General features: G+C 45.0%; 1 protein-coding gene across 2 annotated transcripts in view; it reads right to left on the bottom strand.

Moving 5' to 3' along the window:
• Nucleotides 1-9,270: 9,270 nt before the first annotated feature.
• The window catches only part of ctnna1 (catenin (cadherin-associated protein), alpha 1), a 67,693-nt gene continuing 51,272 nt past the window's right edge, over nt 9,271-25,691 (bottom strand). For both annotated transcript variants that reach the window (XM_072439767.1, XM_072439768.1), the window contains exons 17-18: nt 13,760-13,894; nt 9,271-10,748 (exon numbers count right to left, since the gene is read on the bottom strand). In XM_072439767.1, the coding sequence (XP_072295868.1) occupies nt 10,458-10,748; nt 13,760-13,894 (426 nt within the window). In that variant the 3' untranslated portion in view covers nt 9,271-10,457. The remainder of the gene's footprint in view (nt 10,749-13,759; nt 13,895-25,691) is intronic.

Here is a 25,691-nt window from a genome sequence, read left to right as displayed (position 1 = left end):
TAAAGTTCTCTTTGTTGCACTTTTACCATGTTTCTTCTTGTCATCAGGGGAACACGTGGGTTTTCTATGGAACACATGCATCGAAAGCAAAATAGCCTCGACTTGAGAATTCTTACAAACATGTTCACAATTGTACAGGTTATGGACATTCACTGACTTACCGCGTATATGTTGTCTTCTTTTTCTCCGTAGCAACGCTTAACATTTCCTGCTAATCTGTTGTAAGGAGTAAAGACGCCTTCTAATTAGCATACTTATGTGGCCATATCGCATTTTGGGCCGCCCTTAGATCTGAGCCCGCGTTCTCATTGGCCATTCATGCCGGTCGCCATTCATAAAAATGCCCCCCTGATTGTTACGCTCCCTCTGGCCTCTCGCATTGTGCCCGCCCACCGGCGTCACACTTCCGCGTTCCTCCGGCGCCTCACGGCAGCACGGACAGTCACCTGTAACCACAGATGCTGGTCACTCACTACCGCAAGCTTAGGCTTTGACGTAGCTGTTCGCTCTCGCCTCTCCCTCATCGGAGCTCTAAGTCGCGCTCCGAAGTGAGCTGCCGCTCTGCTGCCGCTCTGCTTTGCCGCTGTGCTCGGAGGAACCCGCTTTGCGCAGACTAACATCCTCCTGGTCGGACTGACGGCGCAGGCCGGCGCTTGATTGTGCCCCACGCTGCCCGACTGTGCTCTCCCGTGGTCTGTACCAGCTCTGCGCTGGGTGTGTCGCGCATGGGCGCGATATAGACATTTTTCTGCTGCTCTACCTGCATATCCCTTTGCCGTGCCTACACTGGACTCAAATTATGTACCGCTTTTAATACATGTTTCTGTGTTATAGGGGCTGATGGTCTGACACCGTGGTGGTTCCCGCGTTTTGGTTTGTGGTGCACTGTTTTGTTGTTTTCTTATTAGGTTACTGCCCCATTTGTTTTACCTCCACGCAGGGCCGGCCCAGCCTATAAGCGAACTAAGCAGCCGCGTAGGGCCCCGAGGCGTTAATAGGGCCCCTAATCTGGCAACCCGTCGTATGCGAAGTGCAAGCGCAGCGTGCGCCACTAGTGTAGTAGCGCTGCTGGCGCGGCAGCGCACACACAATGGTAACATAACACACAAACCGCATTTATTTGTAATGACAATCTGGCAACCGAGACACCAGACCTGCGCTGATTGGTCAACTTCATTGTGCGCGAGCAGAAGAGCAAAACATAAACACAACAGAACGTGGTGCCTGCGTGGTCCTCATGTCCAGAGGAATATATCTCCTGGTGCCGAAAAACGAAAGAAGAAACTTCTTGACGATGTAAAGAAACTGCAAACTCAACAACACTCTCCAGGTTTTGAACTTCTCTTACAAAGAGACGGTTAATGCTGCTGTTTGAAACAACACGATTCTGTCACGTTAGTTCGCTCAGGCTGGAGGTGACGAGAGCTCTGCCCCGCGCACAATAATATGTGTCTGAATGAAAGATAATAAGCTTCACATTTACACCAGCCCGGGAGTGTGAGCTGCAGGTGAGGCCGGTGAGAGGCCTCTATGCCCCGGTCACTAAGAGGCGGAGATCCGGTCCAGACGAGCGCCGTCTCGTCCAGAACCTCTGACGTGAGACTTTGGAGTGAACAGTGTGCGGCCCCTGTCCCGGGCCCCTGTCCCGGGCCCCTGTGCAGCCTCAGTTAGAGATGAGCGGGTTTGAGTTTGCGTCCCTCTCTCTCACATCACCATGTGTGAGAGCAATCGTGACTCGTGATGTCTGTTTTACTTTGACTTCTTAAAGTGGAATAAGAGGAACGTAAAGGTTTATGGGTGTAAGGTCCATCAGCCAATCACATCGCAGCATTGTTTCATGCAGGAGTCCAGTGTGTGATGTTCTGATCAGAACAAACATTTATATTGTAATTCACTTTTAATAGAGCAATAAAACATTTCAATTTATTTAAAAAGCATCATTAGACTATTTGTTATAAATTGATAGTGAAAAATAACCAGACATATTATGATTACGTCTGTTATAGAATAATACTATATATTTTTATATAAAAGTGGCAAAGTTGCAGAAACGCAGTCTCTTCACTATAGCGAGGTTTAGACCTTCACTTCTAGTTCTGGTCATTCTCTGGGAATAACATGTTTGCACTGTGCAGCTTTATGAGTGTTATCAAGCAATGCTTATGCCATTTGTTTAATTTAACATAACTTGTTTTGTCACTTTGGCAAGAAGGAACAGTTGGGAGCTGTAAAAGATAAATTAGTAAGGATAACTATTACTTTTACATTTTCAGTTAAAATGAATAAATCTGATCATAATTATTTTTCATAGCCAATATTGTATTGAGTAATTAAGTACACTAATGTATTAATAACTGGCTTTAATCATTTTCTCCTGGCACAGTTTCATCACATCATTTTATAGCATTACAACCTCAACATTTTACTCTTACTTTAGCCGGCTGGACCACATTAAAATGCACCAGAAGACCCAAAAAGACCCCCCCCCCCCCCCCCCCCCCGTTCATTAATTTAAACTAATGTGCTAATGTGGCTGTAGACCCTTAACGCCCACAAATACGCCCAAAAACATTGTGGGATTTAAGTTATCAATATTTTGAGCTGAGAATAAACTAACTGGATGCCCTGGAGTTTTGGTGCGCTTTGTTTGCGTTGAAAAAAGTTCCATATGTGAATTGTTTACTGACAATGGCAATAAAACTGATTCTGATGACGTGGTGAGGGGCCCCCAATTTTTTTTTCGCTTAGGGCCCCCTGAAGGCTTGGGCCGGCCCTGCCTCCACGGCTAAACCTCAGCCCCCCCCTCCAACGGTCTTATTGAGTTTATTCATGTGTGTGTATGTGGGTGTGCGTGGTGTTGAGTGGTAGCATTTTAGCTTTTAGATTAGATTGTTTAAAAATATTATTGTCTTTCTTAAAATGTGTTTTAGATTGTTAGCATCATCTATTTAAATAATAAACATGTTGTAATTCATGGAACTGTCTCTGTCTCATCAGTAATCCTTATCTGCGTGCCTTACTAATTTTCCCCAGTTTAAATTGGGGTGGCGTTGTTGGACAACTTACCATTCGAACAATATCAAAACACTCGTACTGCCACATTTTTGGCGTATGGTTGGCAGGATTTGCTGTTTTTGAGGCCGAGGCTAGTTCCACCAAAGTTATTTGTGTATTTGATTTTTGTGATTGTTGTGGCAAGCAGCAAAAGTAACTTGTGTGTTTTTGAAGGGCAAAGCGGCAGTCTCTCTTTTGAGCAACAGACTTGCAGCCATGGAGGAAGAGCTGCAGGAATTAAGGAACCAAATTACTCAACTAAAAGCAGATAATGTACAGCTGCGCCAGGGACGTGCTGCAGCTGGTTCTGGTGCTGGTGGCTCTGCAGTGCCTGTGCCCCCCGCCACCCCTGCCATAGACCGGTTGGTATTTATTCCGAGGGACCGAAAATGTCCCATGTTTAGGGGCAGTACAGGGATTAGTGTGGGTGAGTGGGCCGAGGAAGCACAGGCTTGTATGAGGGCGCGGCACCTGTCACTGGCGGACCAGGCATACTTCCTTCTTGATCACCTGGAGGGGGAGGCGAAGGAAGAACTAAAATATCGATCTGCCGCAGAGCGCCAGGACCCGACTAGGATAGTCTCTATTCTTAAGGAATTATACGGGTGCACAGAGTCCTATGTTGCTCTGCAGGAGGCCCTCTTCTCCAGGAGACAGCAGGAAGGTGAGACATTGCAGGAGTTCTCCCTGGCCCTGCTGAACTTGATGGAAAGGGTTAAAATGCAAGCCCCGGGAGACATACCAAATGCTGAGGATTTAATGCGCGACCAGTTTATTGAGCACGTGAGTGATGGTTCCTTGCGTCGTGAGTTGAAACAGCATGTGCGCCGGTACCCTAGGGCGACTCTGCTTGAGGTCAGGGGAGAGGCAATCAGGTGGGAGCTTGAAGGTCTGCCGGCCGGAGTGAGAGGTCGAAGCAATTCGGTGCCCGCGGCCTTTGGTATACAATATGTCATGCGTGGAAACCCGGGCCTGAGGCTACCCCTACACGGACTGAGCTTAGCGAAATGAAGGAGATGTTGAAAAAGCAACAGGAACAACTTGAGCTGTTGACGCACAGTATTGAAGTATTGCAGAACACGCAAACTGCACACCAGCGTAGTCGCTCCCCTCGTTATGGCCCGATTGTGTGTAATCGTTGCCAGCAACCTGGCCATATTGCCAGAGACTGTGATGGCCCTTGCGTTCCCAGTCGCCACGAACCCTCTTTGCCGACCCGCCGTCGCTTTAATCAAACGTCGGAAAACTAGCGCCCACCGTGTTGCGGAGCCAACGCACGGGTGGGGCATCCACTAGCTCAACCACTAACGGAGGGAGGAACGCTCCAAAGTTGATTGCATCTTGTCCACATCTTGAGGTAGACATGGATGGCGTAATTGTCCCATGTCTTGTGGACACTGGGTCGATGGTGTCTACAATTACAGAAAGCTTTTTCCGCAGGTATTTTGAGCCATGGGGGGAAGAACGCTTGCAGGCTTGCCATTGGCTACAGCTTAAAGCTGCCAATGGTCTGTCCATCCCTTACATTGGATATTTAGAATTACCTATTGAGCTCTGTGGTAAAGTGATGCCCCACTGTGGAGTGTTAGTAGTGAGGGACCCGTCTGGTCAATGCTCTCCCCAAGTTCCTGGAGTTTTGGGAATGAATGTGCTCCGCAGATGTTATAAGGAACTGTTTGGACAGTATGGGCCTGCACTTTTTGATACAGCCCCTGTGGTCACATGCCCAACTCCATTGGTGGAAGCGTTTCAGAGGTGCCACGCTGCAGATCTGCGGCCCACCCCCAAACAACCAGGTATGGTCAAGTTGCAGGGAAAACGAGCTGTTCGCATCCCGGGGGGTGTTACGAAAATCATCCCTGCTACCTGTTCGACACATTATTCGGGTGCCACGGTCTTGTTTGAGCCTCTGGAGCGGGGATTGCCTGCAGGCCTGCTGGCATCCCCCGCTCTGGTCCAGGTAGTCCGCGTAGTCCGTGGCACGGCGTACATTCCTATTGTCAATGTCGGTGACAACGATGTGCTGCTTTACCCGCGTACCCTAGTAGGGACTCTGGACAATGTCAATGTGGTGAGTCTTCCTGCAGGAGTGACGGAATTTCCCGCAGTTGCTGCGAGTGTCTCCTCTCAAAGTGTCGCTTCCTCCGCCACGGACCCCATTGACCTATCCCCCCTGCCCCCTGAGGAGCAGGTGGAGGTGCGGGCATTACTTTGGAAATATTCCTCTGTGTTTGCTGCGAATGATCAGGATCTGGGTTGTACCAACCTGATCACCCATGACATTCTACTACTGGATGATGTCCCGGTCCGTCAGCGCTACGTCGTATCCCACCATCTGAGTATGAGCTGGTCAAAGAGCATATCCATCAGCTCTTGAAAGCGCAGATAATCAGAGAGAGCTCCAGCCCCTATGCATCACCCATTGTCTTGGTCCGGAAGAAGGACGGCAGCCTTCGTCTATGTGTTGACTATCGCCAACTGAACATAAAGACCCGAAAGGATGCCTTTCCACTCCCACGTATCGAAGAGTCGCTCGACGCTTTGACGGGGGCCCGCTGGTTTTCCACTTTGGATCTGGCCAGCGGGTACAATCAGGTCCCTGTCGCAGAGGGCGATCGGCACAAGACGGCGTTCTGTACACCTTTTGGTCTGTTTGAGTGGAATCGCATGCCTTTTGGGCTCTGCAATGCTCCCAGCACCTTCCAACGACTTATGCAACGCATTTTTGGTGACCAGCAGTGCCAGTCTCTCCTCCTCTACCTGGATGATATTGTGTTTTTTTCATCTACGGTAAGGCAACATCTGGAGAGGCTGGAGGTGGTGCTTGGGAGGTTGCAGAAGGAAGGGCTCAAGGCAAAGCAGAGCAAGTGCCGGTTCTTCCAGCGGGAGGTGCACTATCTGGGGCACGTGATTTCTGACCAGGGAGTGGCCACTGATCCCGGCAAAATTGACGTAGTAGCAAACTGGCCTGTCCCATCTACGGTTTCTGACCTGCGCTCCTTCTTGGGGTTTGCAAGCTACTACCGACGTTTTGTCGACAGCTTTGCTAAACTGGCCGCTCCCTTATATCGCAGAGTGGCCGAGCTGACCGGGAGTCGGTTGGGGAGGAGAACCTCTCAGCGTGCTGCAGTCCCTTGGACTGAGGAGTGCCAGCAGAGCTTCGAGACCTTGAAGGCCAAACTCACGTCTGCCCCAGTGCTGCCATATGCAGATTTTTCTCTTCCCTTTATCCTGGAAGTAGACGCCAGCCATGTGGGCTTAGGCGCAGTTCTCTCCCAGGAGCAGGAAGGGAAAGTCAGACCCATCGCATATGCTAGCAGAGGACTCCGACTTACAGAGCGGAATATGTGCAATTATAGCTCCATGAAACTGGAGCTATTGGCTCTTAAATGGGCATTGACGGAGAAGTTCAGGGAGTATCTGTTGGGCCACAAGTGCGTGGTCTATACAGACAATAACCCCCTGAGCTATCTCGCGTCTGCTAAACTGGGTGCTGTTGAGCAGCGTTGGGCACTCCCACTCTGACCAGGGCCGTAATTTTGAGAGCCAACTGATCCTGCAGTTGTGCAGTCTGTATGGGATTGTGAAGTCGCGCACTACTCCTTACCACCCTGCTGGTAATGGGCAGTGTGAGCGCTTCAATCGGACACTGCACAACTTGCTGCGTGCTCTGCCTGTGTCCCGTAAGAGGGACTGGAGCGCTTGCTTGCCACAGGTGCTCTTTGCCTATAACACCACCCCACATCAGTCGACTGGGGAGTCTCCATTCTTTTTGATGTTTGGGCAGGAACCGCGGCTCCCTATCGACTTCTTGCTGGGACAGGTACAGGACCCACTTGGCGGGACTGTACACGAGTGGGTTAAGGAGCACCAGGCCCGTCTGCAAATGGCTTTCGATGGGGCAAGAGAGAAACTGCGTTTAGCTGCTGCCCGTAGAAAGGGAACCCACGACCGACATGTCCAGGAGTTACCCCTTAATGAGGGCCAGCTCGTGTTGCTCCGGGACTACGGTGTGAGAGGCCGCCAGAAAATTCAAGACCAGTGGTGCCCCACTAAACATGTGGTTGTGCAAGTTCCACATGAGGGTGGAACTGTGTACACAGTTGCCCCAGTTGGACAACCAACTAAAATCAAGAGGGTGCACCGCTCCCTGTTGAAGTGCCTGATCCAGAATGAGGTTCCAGATCTCGCTCCAGCATCAGTCCCTCCAGTGGAGCCCACAGTGCGACACCCTGAAGAGGGGTCGTCCCACGAGGGCGATTTGTTTCTGCTTCCGCAGGCTTTACCACCCGTTACAGAGGTAACACCATCTCAGCTGGCTGCAGCGCTTGAACCACCCTCTGGGGCAATATGGTGCCCTTCCCCAGATGCCGCTGGACCCATTTTGGTTCCACCTGATTCTTTTGCCGACCAGCCCCAGTTTGTGACAGTCACTACCACCATGACTGGTCCAACTGAGCGGTCCGTGCGTAGGTCCACAAGGCTAACAGCTGGCAAACATCAGAACCTCCATCATCTCCCAAGACCGGTGAGTCAGCAGCCTCAAGGGGAGTCGGAGTCCCCGGCTCCTTCCACAAGTGCCAGCTTCTAGGCTGTTTTAGGCCATCGGCGGGGCGCCGATGCAGATTGGGGGAGTGGATGTGGCCATATCGCATTTTGGGCCGCCCTTAGATCTGAGCCCGCGTTCTCATTGGCCATTCATGCCGGTCGCCATTCATCGGTCGGGCGGCAGTAGCTCAGTGGTAGAGTGCTCGTCTTCTGATCCAAAGGTCGGCGGTTCGACTCCCTCAGATCCACTGGCCTGCAGGTTGGCGGTACGCAGCTGCCTCATGTGAATACTGCCGTTGTGTCCTTGGGCAAGACACTTAACCCAACTCGCCCCCCAGTGTCTGCGTATATCTGGGGTGTGAATGTGTGTGTGAATGGGTGACTGGTTCCTTGATGTAAAGCGCTTTGAGTACCTTGACGGTAGAAAAGCGCTATATAAATGTGACCATTATTTAACCATTTATAAAAATGCCCCCCTGATTGTTACGCTCCCTCTGGCCTCTCGCATTGTGCCCGCCCACCGGCGTCACACTTCCGCGTTCCTCCAGCGCCTCACGGCAGCACGGACAGTCACCTGTAACCACAGATGCGGGTCACTCACTACCGCAAGCTTAGGCTTTGACGTAGCTGTTCGCTCTCGCCTCTCCCTCATCGGAGCTCTAAGTCGCGCTCCGAAGTGAGCTGCCGCTCTGCTGCCGCTCTGCTTTGCCGCTGTGCTCGGAGGAACCCGCTTTGCGCAGACTAACATCCTCCTGGTCGGACTGACGGCGCAGGCCGGCGCTTGATTGTGCCCCACGCTGCCCGACTGTGCTCTCCCGTGGTCTGTACCAGCTCTGCGCTGGGTGTGTCGCGCATGGGCGCGATATAGACATTTTTCTGCTGCTCTACCTGCATATCCCTTTGCCGTGCCTACACTGGACTCAAATTATGTACCGCTTTTAATACATGTTTCTGTGTTATAGGGGCTGATGGTCTGACACCGTGGTGGATTCCCCTGGTGGTGGTTCCCGCGTTTTGGTTTGTGGTGCACTGTTTTGTTTTCTTATTAGGTTACTGCCCCATTTGTTTTACCTCCACGGCTAAGCCTTAGCCCCCTCCAACGGGCTTATTGAGTTTATTCATGTGTATGTGGGTGTGCGTGGTGTTGAGTGGTAGCATTTTAGCTTTTAGATTAGATTGTTTAAAAATATTGTCTTTCTTAAAATGTGTTTTAGATTGTTAGCATTATCTATTTAAATAATAACCATACAAACAACTTACCATTCAAACAATATCAAAACACTCGTACTGCCACTTAGTTTAGCGTACTTAATTTAGCGAATGGATGTTAGCTTGTCACACTTCTACACTGAGCTTAGATGTCACCAAGTCGACCTGTGCTATTTTTGCATATGGATTTTCCATGGATATATTACTTTTAAATAATGCGCATGTGTATATTTTATAACAAATCTTGCAAAATGTAAGTGCCAGTAGCGTTTTTTGTGTTAACGATTAGTTAATGCAAATAAAAGCACAAGAGCACACAGCAGGCCACTGTGCACATAGAATACAATATTTAAAGGCCATAGTGCACAGTAATGCAAAAATAAAGGCTCTATTGTCACCTCTTGCAGATTTCTTTATTTTGTCAGAAAACCCACAAGAGGTGAATAAACTTCAATGACACGGGTTTTAAAATATTTTATTTGGATATAATGCAGGCACAGTACAAGAACGTATGCTCTAATAAGCTCTCAATAAAACAATGGTCCACAGCAAAACTCATCTCCAGTAAATAAAACAGGTTTAAAATATCTAAAAAATAGAAAGTGGGCAAAATAGAGACATTTCATCTGGAAGTCAAATGACAAACAAACCGTTTGTTCGAGCTCAACAGAAACACCTATGGGTGCAGACGTGACGTCACCTTTATCTTAGGCTAAAAGAGAAACTAGTCAGCACAAGTAAAAGGCAAATACTTAACCCAATTTTAAAACTCCATCGCTGCAACAAGCTCCTGGGTTTTCAGAACAATTGTGCACAACACAAGTCTTGATTAGTGTTCAAGCTTCGGGACAAGAATCCAACAATAAAAACAGTTTAAAGTAAATGACAAGTCAGGCCTCTCTCACCACCTCTAAAGCTGGGGAGACTAAACATATTGATCCCTCATTTGGATGTATACTGAAGATGGTGGAGATGTTTTGGTTTCAGAGTTCCTTAATGAAGCTTGACGGTGCACGCTCGGCTCATTGTTGGGCCCACTGGGTTTTCACTTCCCACTAGGATTTGGAACTGATTTGCCAAGTTTTAGACACTTGGTGCCTCAGGTGACTTCAAAAGTACGGCCTAAAAATCTGACGTTTAAATTGTTCGTGCCAACATAAAATTACATGAACACAAATGTAGTACAATGTATTATTGAATGAACTAGGGACAAGCTCAGGCACATGGAAAAATATCAAATGTTGTCGCACCAGTTGACCCAGTATAAAATAATGTTTACAAGCCAGTTATGATTTTGCATAGTTCAGATCAAACTTGGAGGAAAAATCCTGCCAAAACTATTAAGACAATGTTAGCAAAACCCACAAATTAAATGATTCTTGCCAGTTAAAGACCTTTACCATCAATAAAATGTAAAGTAATAAATGAAATGAAGTGTGTCCAGTTGTTTTTTTTCTTCTTCTCCCTAAAACACGCCATTAACGCAACAAGTAATACAACAGAGTGATTTTAATCGGTCTGACAAGCCGTCTACAATAATGAAAAACAGTTAACAGTATTAAAAAAAAAAACACACACTTGTAGAAGCTCAATCTCTATATAAAATCATTGGTCACATATATGTACTCTATAGGGCGATATAATGCTTAGATGCTATCCATGGCCTTGAACTCGCTCAGCGCCTGCACGGGGTTGACGTGCTTCTTGTGGGACGATCTCTTGACTCGGTTGGTCTGGCCGTCGTCCTGCTTCTCCCTCTTCACCAGCGGCTTCTTCTCGGGCGCCTTCATCCTCCAGGAGACGGCGGGCATGTTCAGCGCCTCCATGCCTTTGCTCCTCTGGTATTTGGTGGACGCCACGTACGAGGCCTTCACCGTCGACACCACGGCGTTCATCAGGTTTTTGGCGGCTTGGATCAGAGACATGGCGCTGTCCAACTGAAGACAGACAAAGATATGATTAATGCTGGAAAAATACCATTGCAGTGGTTTATATGTCGGTAGATTGTATAATATATCACAAATTTGATAAATACACAGTATTTTCCGGACTATAAGTCACACTTTTTCATAGATTTGGCCGGGGTGCGATTTATATGTGATAATATTTGTTATTTTCACACTTGCAACCACATTTCATACTCCAGTGCAACTTATATATGTTTTTTTCTTATTATTATTATTAATAATATTAATAATATTATTATTAATAATATTATTATTAATATTATTATTATTATTATTAATATTATTATTATTATTATTAATATTATTATTATTATTAATATTATTATTATTATTATTATTATTATTATTATTATTATTATTATTATTATTATTATTATTATTATTATTATTATTATTATTATTATTATTATTACTACTACTACTACTCCGGTGCAACTTATACTCCGGAAAATTTGGTAAACACGATTTGAAATATTTGGAAACAAAATCATACAAAACTGCACTACTAATTGTATTGTTTTTTACTAATTATGCCTCCCAAATTTAGATGCATGGAACCTTGACCTGATTTTAATTGTCTGTATTTATATATTCATCATTTATACAGGGAAAACCAAATGAGAAACCAAAAAGAAAACAAACACAGGATCTTCAACTAAAACACTCATTTAAAAATACATAAAAATACACTTACACATACACTAAAGAAAAGAAAGTGCACTGTGGATAGTCCATAACCAGTGCTTTAAAAAACAAAGTCATCCACAAATGGGGAGCATTTGCAGCCGTGACTGTAAAATAAAAATATTCTGAGATCTCAAGTGGTGAATACTTTATCTGATGTTAAGTAAACGTGTTAAATAATCCGGCAAAATACCTACAAGAGCCTCATAAATAAACAAAAGACAGTGCTGTTCTCTTCTCACATCCAATGATTGCCATTCTACTTTAAAGTATATTTCACAGTGTTGAGTTCTGTGTCCTTCTGTAATGAACATTAATGTGAGTGATAAACTGTTGCTGTAGAATATATATATATATATATATATATATATATAAATAAATATAAAATCAGCATAATCCAGAACTGAGAGAAATGGAGCCTGGATTAACTGTTTTCTACAATTAAGAGGAATGCACTTTTTCCGTATTTGTTATAGGGTACTTGAAAACTTAATCTGGTAGGTTTTATATGTGTAACTGTACATTCCTAATTAAATTGTTAGCATTGTGATAACCAATATTGTTTATGTTTATGAATTAAACAACATTTAGAAATAAATTCACAGAAAAAAAATATATATTTACACTACAGATTGTCTTTCTTGGCCCAGCACTAAAAAAAGCCATTCAGATCTGACCACGCCCTTTGAGCCATTGTGAAAAAACACTGGAATAATAACAAACCCGGAAAAGTGACAAAGTCTGTGGCAAAGGACACCGTTTATGTTTTGTTGGGAGATTCTCGGTTTAACGTCCAAACCAAGTCGTGACGGTCTGAAACGGTAACAAGCCTTCAGAGTCTGGCAGACAACGGTGATTTGAGGAATATTGAAAAAGGTCACAGTAATTTAAGCGCCAATATTTAATGGCCTGTGGCTGCGGCTGCGACGGAGAGGAAACACTGCAATGTACAGTCAGACGATAAGAACGCGGCGTTGTCCGGCCAAGATCAATCAATAGAACCAATAGGGATTAATTAATACAAACAATAGACTTGTGCAAGTTTATCTACACATTTAGGAGATTGTTTCTAGCATAAAGAACTCCATTATTCCTGGTATCTCTTTATTGAACGTAAACACGAGCCTCTAATTACAGTGCACAGTGTGAATGGCTGACTTATCGCAGCAAACAGCCCCACACTATTAGTGCTTGGCATTTTTTATTTATCTGGAAAGCAACAGATAATAAAACTATAATAAAAACATAGCCAACGCATTTTATCAGATTAATCTCCCCATTTGGAAATTAGAAGTATCTAGCCGAGAGTTCACTGTAAATGGATGCAGTCATTTTGGTTTCAAATTAAATTGAAGCCCGCAGTGCGACTGAACTGTTCCTCTGCAGGGCTTTGTTCAGTACATTAACACTTTTATCTTCTTTTTTTGCTTTACGTTACTCGCTTATCTCCATGGAAATGTTATCGTTTCGCCCGGAAAGTTCCACAGTGAGACATTAAACGTAACTCCATGTAGGGCTGTAACGATAAACTTAGAGCACGGTATATTGCTGAAGAAAATATCTCCATAAACCATAATACTTCTACACGAAGCAGCATCATTTGAAATGCCCAGAATTAGAAAGCGTGAGCTGCGAGTGTAATTATTAGAAGAAAAATAATTTTACAAAGCAGTTACTTATTCAACCATCAAAACTTATTACCATATTTTCCGGACTATAAGTCGCACCAGCCAAAAAATGCATAATAGTGAAGAAAAAAACAACATATAAGTTGCACTGGAGTGTGAAATGCGGTTGCAAGTGTGAAAAATAACAAATAATATCACATATAAGTCGCTCCGGAGTATAAGTAAATAAGAATAAATATAAGTAAAAGTCGCACCCCGGCCAAGACTATGAAAAAGGTACGACTTATAGTCTGGAAAATACGGTACAATAAATCAAACAAAACTCTTTCCGCTGTTACAAAGAAGATGTACACATGATAACTATTCCTTCAAACTGTATTGCTCCATCTATTTATTGAAAGATCTCTCGATATAGTTGATATCGTGACAGGCCCAGCAGCCCCATGGAGACACCATCAGTTACGGGTCAGATCTGTGGAAAACTGACATCAAAATACCCCAAAAAACATTCCACGAAAAGCATAATCTATAGTGTGAACAGGCTGCTAAAGGATCCAGTTGAGCTGTAATAAAACATGCCACATCTAAACTGCTCTGGCTCTTTAGGTCCCGGAGGAGGATTTGTGGGGGATGTAAAACAGAGCTTTAAAACTGGTGGATGGGACTTACTCCGGACACGACCAGCTCTCCTCCCAGGTTCTGGACCTCGGCCTTGACTTTGCTGCAGATGTTGAGCTGGTGGCAGTACAAAGCGATGCGCTGCAAGTAAGCGTGCAAGTCCTGCTTACAACTGGAGTCCGGGCACTGCAACAGAAGAGGACAGACGTGAGCTTAAGACTCTAAACAGGTTTACAACAGGTGGTAAAAGATGTACAAATATACACACAGATACAACTACAAACCATCTGGAGGTGATTGAGTTCTCACTATAGAAAGTGAACAACTGAATGTTTTTCGGTTGACATCACAGTATTTGTCCATTGAGCTCTAAAAAAACAGCCTAGTTTTTCCTCACAAAACGATGCGGAATCACCCAGTTATTAAAACATTTGTAATGCTCTTATTGGGACAAACAGATATTTTGTTTTTACCGGAAATATTAAAGAGCATCAAGTAAACAGATCAACAGCAGGAACATTGCAGCTACGCTCACATTTCTCACCAATAGACTTTGTGATCACACAAAGTTGAACTGATTACACTTTTCTCCTTAAATAAAGATGGTTTTGAGTGTGTTTGTTGAGGAAATTAATTGTCAGGGCGAGTTGAAGTGTCTTAAATCTCCAACTGCCGTTAGCAAACAAGCTAGCTAAGCTCTGCAACAACAGAGATACTCCTTTCAGTTCACATTTTGCCGTTTAAAGTTTATATAAGCAGAAACAACAGACAAAAAAGGCAAAAAAAATCATTAAACACCTCTTCAGTTATTCAGTTGCAGGGGTTTATTCAGATCTAATCCACAAATTTACAAAAGGTAATTGGTTCTGTGGTGGCATGACCTTTATGTTTATATCCATTACATCATTTTGTCCATAGCCCAAATTCTGATCTTTAGGGGGGAAAGTATTTGAAAGAACCTTCTTTGTTACCAGCGTTCTGCCGTGAAGAAAATGTATAATCAATTAGTCTGTAACCTTAACGTCCAGCAAACCACATTTATTTTATTTTTTTTTTTCATTTTGTGGCATCACTCAATCTGAATATTTATGTTACTCTAGCGTGGCCGTGATAGTGCACTTTATCAAGAAGAGTTAGGGGCGGTGTGACGGGCGAGGTAGACACCCACATTAGGGACGTGCTCGCGGCCAAAATGACAAACACACGCCCACAAGCTCGGAGATTGATCACTCATCTCCGCCGGGTTAAGTGCATCCGAGACGAGCACAGATGCAAATGCTTATTGGGATTTGGCTGTCAATCATTAGCTCTGGTGAGAAAATGATTTTATTTGCAATTTATGACGCGGCGGCTCCTTTCAGAGGTGGTGTGAATGTGAATGAAAACGGAGAAATGTAAAGAAATTTGACTTTGCTTAAATCTCACCGGCAAAGAACGTTGAAGGCTGAACATGCAAAGATAATATTTATGTATAATTGATAGTTGCAGCCGTAACAGTTGAGTTAAGTAGTCGACTAGTCAGAGATGCATTTTTCGATTAGTCAAGTCATTATTTATATTGTACACATTTAAAATACCTTTATCAACCAAATAAAGTTGAAACATAGTGACTACGAATGAAGCGTTAATTCCATTATTCGTGTTATTCTTAATTATAATTTAATAATGTCGACGTTTGTGTTCTTAAAGGTCATTCAAGTGTGTTTTAGAGTCTGTATAGTCCAGGTAACAATTATGATTATCAAAATACAACTATAACCACTTTTATGGTCGACTTGTCACGTCATCGTTAAAGCCTTACACATGAGTAAGTCTTTGATCTAGAGTTTAATTAATCATTTTGATTGATCCAACAAATTCAGGAAAAAATGAGATCTGTTCAAGAAACTCAATAAATTCTTTTAAAAAGCACTTAAAGCGGCAGGTGGAAGTTCCTCCCGAAGGCGCTTTGCATTTACAGTTGGCAACCATGTTGAATGTTAAATTATGCAGACTTGGACTCTTCCTTTCAAAAGTGTTTCCAAGTCTTTTCCAGAGTTGTTTTAACAGCTTTCTGCCAGGACACTAATTAGGCCACTCCGTCAGTCATCCAGTTAGGAGTAAACACCCCGATGAGCCTCATGCACTTAACTACTTCCAACTACCTGAACCTGTAAAGTACGCTGTGGAGACCGTGAGGTGTCAGCCAAACGGGGGGAGCGGCTGAAAAGTGGGTGTTTTGCTGGTGCAGCGCTGTCCTTCAGCAGCTGAGTGCAAGGGAAAGGTGAAGCCGAGGCAACGGCGGCCAAGCTTTTAATTGATGGTGCGTTCACCAAAGGAGCTGGCCGGGGCAGCACTGTGGAGCTCCGAGTGCGGGGGCTTTCAGCAAACCAATGACCACTTAAACTGAGCAGACACAAACAATATACTGATCATTTGTGAGATTGTTCTTGGCATTTTTTGTAAATTTGGCAATGGCTAAGGTTTCATTGGAATTTGTTCTTATTAAAAGTAGATTAATGTGGAAATCTGTACAAGGGCTACTTTGTTTTGGCTTTAGTTTTTCCAAAATAAAAATGTGATTTAAAAACACTGAAAACATGAGGTAATCACACAATAGTAATTTGTTTTCAAAACTATAACCATTACCCTTGGAGCAAATTATCAAATATTTTTATTCCAATGCATTAGTTTTAGTGCTATTAGGCCTAGCCTTAAAAGATTATGTTTTTCAAACCCTGCTGGGTCCATTAGGTCTACCTGGGTGAATAGCTGAATCTCAAACATACAAATTAGCATTTAGAGAGATATTTGTAATTACTACAAAAACAGATGGTGCCAGCATTGAATTATGTACAACTGGAACAATACTCTTGTAGTACAAAAAGGGCTACTTGGAAGCACCTCAATGATGAATGGGCAGAGTGAGCTGATCTATTGAGGGCCGTCGTGCAAGATGATGTGGGATGAAGGAACTGAAGACGGTCTTTAATCAGAATAGGGATAACACACAAATGTGTTTTAAAAAACATGTTTTAAAATGTGTGTGGAAAAGTGAATCTGAAAGATAAGTAGTTTAAAGAAGTGGGGAAGTGTAATGGGTGCCTGAGGGGAGCGGCATGGAGCAGTAAATAACCGGGTTGAAACACCACTGGGTACAGCAACAGCCAAAGGAGACGAGAATAGACTGTTCCAGACCAATGTGCGGGATCTTTAAGCAAGAAACAGTGCAGCGAGGGGACTGAGTGTGCATTATAAATATATACAATAGAAAAAGGCTGGAGAGACAGCGCAGTAATGCTGTGGTCCATGCTAATGAGGGTGGGGAAGTGTTGAGACGGCTTCGAGCAGGCCGCTGTGAAAGCATCACTTGTGTCCATACTCAGCTGCACTCAGGAAACCCAGCCACACACGTGAATACATTAATCGTGGCACGGAGGGGGACGGGAACATGTCGGACTCAAATAGAAGTCTAATTAGTGTCAGAAGTGGGCAAAAAACAAATGCTTTTTGTGAGGAGAAAGTAATATGTGGACCAGTTTAAATAAAGTAACAAGTGCCTTGACAATGTTCTCTTCAAAGGTTTGGATAGAAGCTCGTGTTCTTGATTTCTGAGCAAACCCTCTTCATTTTACCTGTTATTTTATTCAAGGTGCTAAAAATCAACAAAAATATTCCAGTAACATTAATCTTTTCCAGTAACTTAGGACATACATTTACTTAACATAATGAGAATCACACAATACAAGCCCTCTGGGTAACATTGTGCCCAATGTTGTCCAGGTGAAAATAGTAATGCAGTGTTTATTTTAAATATATATATGATATCGGGATGATGGGAGACCAGGTCCCATTACTGCAGAACAAATGCCACCCAGTTCCACTGAATCCCATTATAAGCCGCAGACAGCGCTGAGCTGTCTAGCTTTGACCTTTTAGGGTGTTTCACCCCAAGGAAATGCCAATTCCTCACATTTACTGACACGCTGCACTGAGATGGGCTGCTGCCAGTATTCACCGGTGCAACATAAAAAAATAAAAAAACTGGATTGTTGAAGAGGAGTGATGCTCTCATATGATATGCTGTTGGGGCCAATATCCAATTTGCCTGTGTGGAAATGGGCAGTGTGAAAACAGCCTTTTCAGAGAGCTGGCTGTGACACAGTAAAGTCCATATCCTTATTTTCAAAAGGCGTCGCCCACCAACAAAGGACATAGTGGAAGCTGGGAGAGGTTAGAAATGTGCCGTGACTGCACACAAGAAAAGGTATGGTTAACTTTAAATTATATTATAAGGGTAATCCCCGTCTTCTGCCAAGCAAGCAAATACTCACCTTAAACAGTAAAAGGATTTGAAACATGTACTCTAACTACACAATTTGAAAAAAGTTAACTCTACTCTCCACACCAGTATCAAGTGTCACTCAGATCACAGAAAGGCAAAACAGCTCAAAATCTTTTAATTAAGCTAAGAGTATGTTGAAATACAAAAGGAAACCAGTCTAATTTTCTAAGTAGATCCATAACTATGAGTCAGACCTACTAATCATTTGTTTTCCCACCGAAGTGACAGGCCAATTTGTTTTCCCGCTGCCGTTCAGAGACAAAGGCAGACAAAACAACACAATGAAACCTTCATTTGGAGTGCTTTGACAGAGGCTGTTAGAGGAACAGAGCACAGATTCAGAACCCCACTTCAACTGGCATGTTTTAATTTGTGGCCTTACATTCGAGTGTTAACAGGATTTTGTTGCCATGGGGGATTCAGTGCAAATGAGATCTGGGAGAGAGAGATCTAGGAAACCTTAAAATGTCATCAGAGAAAGGCGCATAGACCTCTTATAATGGCTCTGGATGTGTGTGGGTGGACACAATTTAACAGCAATGCCACCTCCATCTTCAAATACATGTCTGACTGGATAGCTTCTTTTTCCGTTATATCAGGCCACACACATTACCTGGCAAAGCAATGTTTGGCTTGATAAGGTTTAGAACATTATTTTAGGAACGTATAATACTTTATCAATTTTTACACAAAAAATGAGCCTGAGGGACAACAAATTGGTCTGAGGGCTGCATTTGGCCCCGAGCCATAGTTTGGATACTCCATTTCTTTCAAACAAAAATGCTGGAAAGCTAAGAAACTCCAGAAGTATGATTTATAAAGGCTGTTTGTAAATATTGTAATAAACCAGCTCTGAAAAGAGGAGGGACATACTTACATTGCAGATAAGAATAAATCTCCATCCATCCATCCATCCATCCATCCATCTTCTGCCGCTTTATCCGGGGCCTGGTCGCGGATGCAGCAGTCTGAGCAGGGACTCCCAGACTTCCTTCTCCCCAGACACTTCCTCTAACTCCTCCGGGGGGATCCCGAGGCGTTCCCAGGCCAGCCGAGAGACATAGTCTCTCCAGCGTGTCCTGGGTCTTCCCCGGGGCCTCTTCCCGGTGGGACATGCCTGAAACACCTCCCGAGGGAGGCGCCCAGGAGGCATCCGAAACAGATGCCCGAGCCACCTCAGCTGGCTCCTCTCGACGTGGAGGAGCAGCGGCTCTACTCCGAGCTCCCCCCGTGTGGCCGAGCTCCTCACCTTATCTCTAAGGGAGCGCCCAGCCACACGGCGGAGGAAACTCATTTCGACCGCTTGTATCCGCGATCTTGTTCTTTCGGTCACTACCCAAAGCTCATGACCATAGGTGAGGGTAGGAACGTAGACCGACCGGTAAATAGACAGCTTTGCCTTTCGGCTCAGCTCCCTCTTCACCACAACAGTCCGATGCAGCGACTGCATCACTGCAGCCGCTGCACCGATCCGCCTGTCGATCTCACGCTCCATCCTTCCCTCACTCGTGAACAAGACCCCGAGATACTTGAACTCCTCCACTTGGGGCAAGGACTCCCCACCCACCTGAAGAGGGCAAGCCACCTTTTTCCGGTCGAGAACCATGGCCTCGGATTTGGAGGTGCTGATTCTCATCCCAGCCGCTTCACACTCGGCTGCAAACCGTCCCAGTGCATGTTGAAGGTCCGGGTTTGATGGAGCCATCAGGACAACATCGTCTGCAAACAGCAGAGATGAGATCCTGTGGTCCCCAAACCGGACACCCTCCGACCCCTGACTGCGCCTAGAAATTCTGTCCATAAAAATTATGAACAGAACCGGTGACAAAGGGCAGCCCTGGCGGAGTCCAACATGCACTGGGAACAGGTCTGACTTACTGCCGGCAATGCGAACACAGCTCCTGCTCCGGTCATACAGGGACCGGACAGCCCTGAGCAAAGGGCCCCGGACCCCGTACTCCCGGAGCACCCCCCAAAGGACACCCCGAGGGACACGGTCGAAAGCCTTCTCCAGATCCACAAAGCATATGTGGACTGGTTGGGCAAACTCCCATGAACCCTCGAGCACCCGATGGAGGGTATAGAGCTGGTCCAGTGTTCCACGACCGGGACGAAAACCACTCTGCTCCTCCTGAATCCGAGGTTCGACTATCGGTCGGATTCTCCTCTCCAGTACCTTGGAATAGACCTTACCCGGGAGGCTGAGGAGTGTGATCCCTCTGTAGTACACACCCTCCGGTCCCCCTTCTTAAACAGAGGGACCACCACCCCGGTCTGCCAGTCCAGAGGCACGGTCCCCGAACGCCACGCGATGTTGCAGAGACGTGTCAACCAAGACAGTCCTACAACATCCAGATACTTTAGGTACTCAGGGCGGATCTCATCCACCCCAGGAGCCCTGCCACCGAGGAGTTTGCGAACAACCTCAGTGACTTCAGCTTGGGTGATGGATGAGCCAGCCTCCGAGTCCCCGGTCTCTACTTCCTCTTCGGAAGACGTGACTGAGGGATTAAGGAGATCCTCAAAGTATTCCTTCCACCGTCCGACGACATCCCCAGTCGAGGTCAGCAGGCCTCCACCTGCACCGTAAACGGTGTTGGTGAGACACTGCTTCCCCTCCTGAGGCGCCGGACGGTTTGCCAGAATTTCTTTGGTGCCGACCGATAGTCCTCCTCCATGGCCTCCCAGAACTCCACCCAGGCCCAGGTTTTTGCCTCTGCGACAGCACGAGCCGCGGCTCGCTTGGCCTGCCGATACCCGTCGATGACCTCCGGAGACCCACAAGCCAAAGTGGCCTGATAGGCCTCCTTCTCCAGTCTGACAGCATCCCTTACTTCCTAAGCGACCTCCGGCCGCGTGTCTTGGACACTCGGGTGAAGAGAGGGGCAGAGTTGTCAACCGATCACCACCTGGTGGTGAGTTGGATCCGCTGGCGGAGGAGGAAGCCGGACAGACTTGGCAGACCCAAGCACATTGTGAGGGTCTGGTTGGGAACGTCTAGTGGAGCCCTCTGTCAGTAGGGTATTCAACTCGCACCTCCGGGAGAGCTTCTCCCATGTCCCGGGGGAGGTTGGGGACATTGAGTCCGAGTGGACCATGTTCTCCGCCTCCATTGTTGAAGAATAAATCTCTCTCTGCATATATTAAGATCGAGACCAAAGCAACAGAATCCTTTCAAAAAGACATGATTCCATATGAAAACTTGGGAGTCGATAAATTTAACAACATTTAAATTAATTTCTCACCGCTACATTTTAAGGATGTTCCCAATATTCTACAAAATAAAACCTGCTCTTGACGTTTCCCTGGGCTGATATAAATAAAGAAATCTTTGACAAAACGGTTGCACTTTTTATGTCTGCCCACCTCAGTGTAGCTGTAATATTTGAAGGGATTTTTGACATAGTAGAAAATGATTAAATCTGAGCTGGGGGCAAGCCAAAAAGGCTCACTTTAGAGCCAACCACAGGGACCAATTAAATGGGACTCATCAATTCTTAATGTCCACGTTGCAGCCGTCAGTCAGGGCAGTGCTGTAGCACCTGTAAGCAAAACTCACACTAGTGCGAGACGGTCATTTTTACTGTGGGGCATGTTTGACATTCACAATTTGACTTTGCTCGCAATAACCCCAATTTCCAACTACATCATAGTTACAGTAAAAAGTTTGAAAAAAAGTTGCCGTACCATTATTGTACAAACTTGTCAATTTTTCCTCAAATTCCTTCCTGCTTTAATTTATTTTCATAGGGACCGTATAGCCTCGAGAACATTCTTTATGCTCTTGCCGGACGCTCCAAAGAAAAAATGACAGCAGTTTAAGAAGAGGGCTAAATCATTGCTTTCTGTAAATCTGACCGACAGTAAACGCAGCCAGAGGCATTTTTGAAAACATGATTCACGTTTAGCGGTCATTCCTCACGCGAGTAAACCCCTGTAGTACAATCAGCTTCGACGCTGGGTAAATTATGGCATAACAAAACAATAGTGGCCACTGATTGATGTTGGTGGACTCCGACCCGGATCTCGTACTCGAGCCGGACCGTAGTGGACCAAGGGCTGACCCTTGAACTGCTGAGCTCAGAATTTGTGTGCTCCCGGGGTGAACTTGCTTCTCCACTGCAGTAGGTAATTTACAACCCTGTCTGCTGTAAAGCGTCTAGGGCCGGTGCCGGGATTAGACTGACCGGCCACACAGCGCACGGCTCACCATAAATCTCTCCTGATTGAATGCAAATTGGAAAAGTACACTATGTATGTCAGTATACATCATGAGAATAAAGATCACACTACCAGAACATAGCAAACACATGCCTCTTCCTTAAATATGCAAGTTTCTGTGAACATACAAACACATGCACACTCTGCCGTTTATGTTGTGAGCCCGGGAGGAAGCGGAAATTTATGGGCTACACAGTGGCTAACACATTTACATTATAAATCTCAATTACATAGCATTATTTGTTTACCAGTGCGGTCAGATGGAATTCTCATAAGGTGCCGTGCAGTGAGGTCATAAATAGTTAATAAACTGCAGTGCAGACCTTTGTACGGTCCTGACCTAAATCCTGCAGCTCATCTCTGCACTACACTCATAGCTTCAAACTTTAATGAGGCTCCATTACACGTATTTAAGCGCTTTTCAGAATACCCAAACTTGACATGGTCCTCCTGCATAATCCTCAAATGTGTAGATGCTAAGCAGTACAAAAAGAAGCAGCGCTGAGATTCTGTACAATCAGACCAAGACCATCTGCCAATGCGTTTTACATGAAGGAGAAAGGCTGTAAGTCCTGCGGGCCACAGGCACACAGCACAAGTGATTAATATGCCTGGGTTAATGAGTCCCAGCATCGCCTCTGCTCATACGACTGTGTCAGAGTGCGAACATCTTGATGGTGATTCACTTAAATATTTCTGCTGCAATATGCAGACCATCCATAAATGCCAGAGCAGCGCAGAGTTGGCCTGTGGCATCTCCTGTAACAGTATGGACCTAAATATACACCACATAAATAAATATTTTAAAAAGCTGCCACCTGGCAATTATCGGGCTAATTAAAAGGTGAAGTGCTCGTAATGGATTTATCTCTCAGGAGGTTCCTGGGCCTCTTCCTCTTATCGCTCCATCTTCTCCCCTTCCTCCCCCCTCGTCTTTCCACGCTCTGCCCCACACCAGTGCCCTGGTGCCACGGGCTGGCATGTTGAGGGTGAGTGTCACTTCCTCCTCTTGTGTTTGGTCAGTGCTGAGACAGAGGCTGAGAGGGACAGCTGGATGAGTTCAGAGGCTGGATGGGGTCCTTACTCTGGGCAGAGACTTGTGCTTCAACAGCCAAACTCTTCATTTATTCATACTTTTGAGTGCTTCAATCCCCAAAATCCCTTAATAGTTCGCACACAAATAAGTACCTACAAATAGTGGGACAGTGAGAGCAGTCGTATGCGTGCGGAAGGAAGATTGAGGCGAGTCTTTAGAGTCTAAAGAGACACCTGCACAGCTGCGCATCTGTTTCCTTTGGGCGAAACTGTTTTCCATAAAGTGAATAAACTTCTTCAAAAAAGGCACTGAGGCAGAGAGAGGCCACTTTCCAGAACAGCCCATTTCCAATTCAAGACAATTAGGTCAGTGCAGGTAAGAATTCTGCTGCGAGATCAGCTCAAGTCTGTAATATTAAAGATCTGAGAGTAACTTGAATAAAATATAAGCTGAGCAGGGCAGTTGGTAGCCAGCTGCTCATTATGTCAGACTGCTTCATGCACAGTGGTGCAGTGTTTGAGAGCAGGGCATAAAGAAGATGCAGATTTGTCATTTTGAAATGATACACATGAAAAAGGCCATCTGGTTAAAAGTCAAATCTAAGGCAGGCATTCCAAACTCAATGACATGGTTACGTTACTTCATATGAGGTGCATTCTGCTAGAAATTCTAATTTTAACCATTTACAAACAATTTGCTGCAGTTAGATTTCATAAAAAGGTATTTTGAGCAAAATCTTTCTACGACTTTCTGAATGTGACATTGCGCAACTCTCTCAATAGCTTAAATGTAATAAATGATCAGACAAAAGCAACAATAACAATTGTATAATATTGAACAGTGACAAAAGTATTGGTAAACGTTACTTTAACCTTCCATATAAATGTAGTTATTGGTCATTGATTTAAATCTTTTTAATGAGACATTAGTAAATGACAGCTAGAACAAAAGTGTGTGAGGCCACATTACTATCAAAGCCTGAGTGAGTATGTTGTGATGTTTTGAAAATGGAAGTCAGTGGATGCCAGGCTTTTTTGGAGCCAACCACCTCGTCCAGCTTCAAATCCCAAACAGCCCTCGACTCTTTGTCTACTAATGGCCAGTTTCTATGTACTACCCAGTGCAGGCGTATTAGCGATGAAGACAAATTAGTAATTATTTTAACAAATTTGTCCAATAAACAAAATGTACTGTTAAAGCACAAACATGACCTGGCTCATGGCTCGGGATTGATCTGTCCCACTCTGAATTGAGTTGAATCAATCTAGAAAGGCTCTCGCCAAAAGCTGCCGAGATGTAAAAAAAAATCCTTCACGCCGATTGGTCAAAGCGTCACATCATCCACAAATGTATAAAAAATAGGCCGTTGGCACCATCATCATCACTATGCTATTCTGAGATTGGGCCGTTTACCACTGCTGCAATTAATCAGTTGGAGCCTAACAAGATGGATTTTCAAGAGTTTTCAAGAGAATTCATCTTGAAGACAAAGTTACAAACATGAACGTTAAAATTTAAGTTGGCCTTCCGTCTGGTCATTACACGGTTTTTTAGTTTGCCAACATACAGTATCTGTTGACGGCCTCAACTCAAATGTTTGAATGCCTGACAATAGCACAAATTCTTTCAAAATTCAAATCTAAAGCCAATACAGCTTTTTCCTGAGCTGGAGCATCAAACACGGAGACAAGCTACATCACAAACAGACCTCAATCTGACAAGCGTGTCTTGCACACTTCTCGCACAACTCTTTCATAATTCAAACACAATATATACAGTACAATATTGCACAGAGACGGTCACAACTAGCTTTGAGAAGGCACATGGAGGGCTACATCACAAGTATTTAGGTGAAATAAGTACTATGTATAATTGAATGTATGCTTCCAATGCTACTCTCTGGAGAAAGGATAGAAGGAAAAGTGGTGGACTTGGGGACTAGGAACAGAAGATGGATGTGGATGGCGACGTTGGATGTAGTGACAAAGTGGTTAACATGGGTGAGTGGGATTTTTATGAATAAAACAAGTGACAACTGCACATACATACTTTTCTGATGGAACCACATGTTTCTTTAAAGGTTGAATAGAGGATTTTTGTGACCAATTACTTCCTTGCGGAGTGGACAGCTGAGTAGTTCTCCCACATGTCAATCATTCCCTGCGTGCTACTGCAAACCTGCAGGCTCGTGCTGGCTCGTTCCCAGGATAGCAGCAGGTTCCCCTGGCTGCGCATGCGTGGTTGATATGCCGTATGTGTTTAGCAAAGCTAGCAGTGAGTTCCTTCAGTGTATCTCCACGCTTCGGAAGTACAAAAATGGCTGAGGGACGGCAGAGAAATACTGTTCGAGCTCAGAAGAGACAGAAATCTGCAGAGACAAGAGATGCGATTCGTCGCGCTAA

This window comes from Eucyclogobius newberryi, unplaced genomic scaffold (genome assembly GCF_026437365.1).
Source record: "Eucyclogobius newberryi isolate DKJ021-1_F unplaced genomic scaffold, fEucNew1.0.hap1 SCAF_11, whole genome shotgun sequence".
Lineage (NCBI taxonomy): Eukaryota > Metazoa > Chordata > Actinopteri > Gobiiformes > Gobiidae > Eucyclogobius > Eucyclogobius newberryi.
The sequence above is the reverse complement of the archived record's forward strand: the minus strand, read 5'-3'. Positions and strand labels throughout refer to the sequence as shown.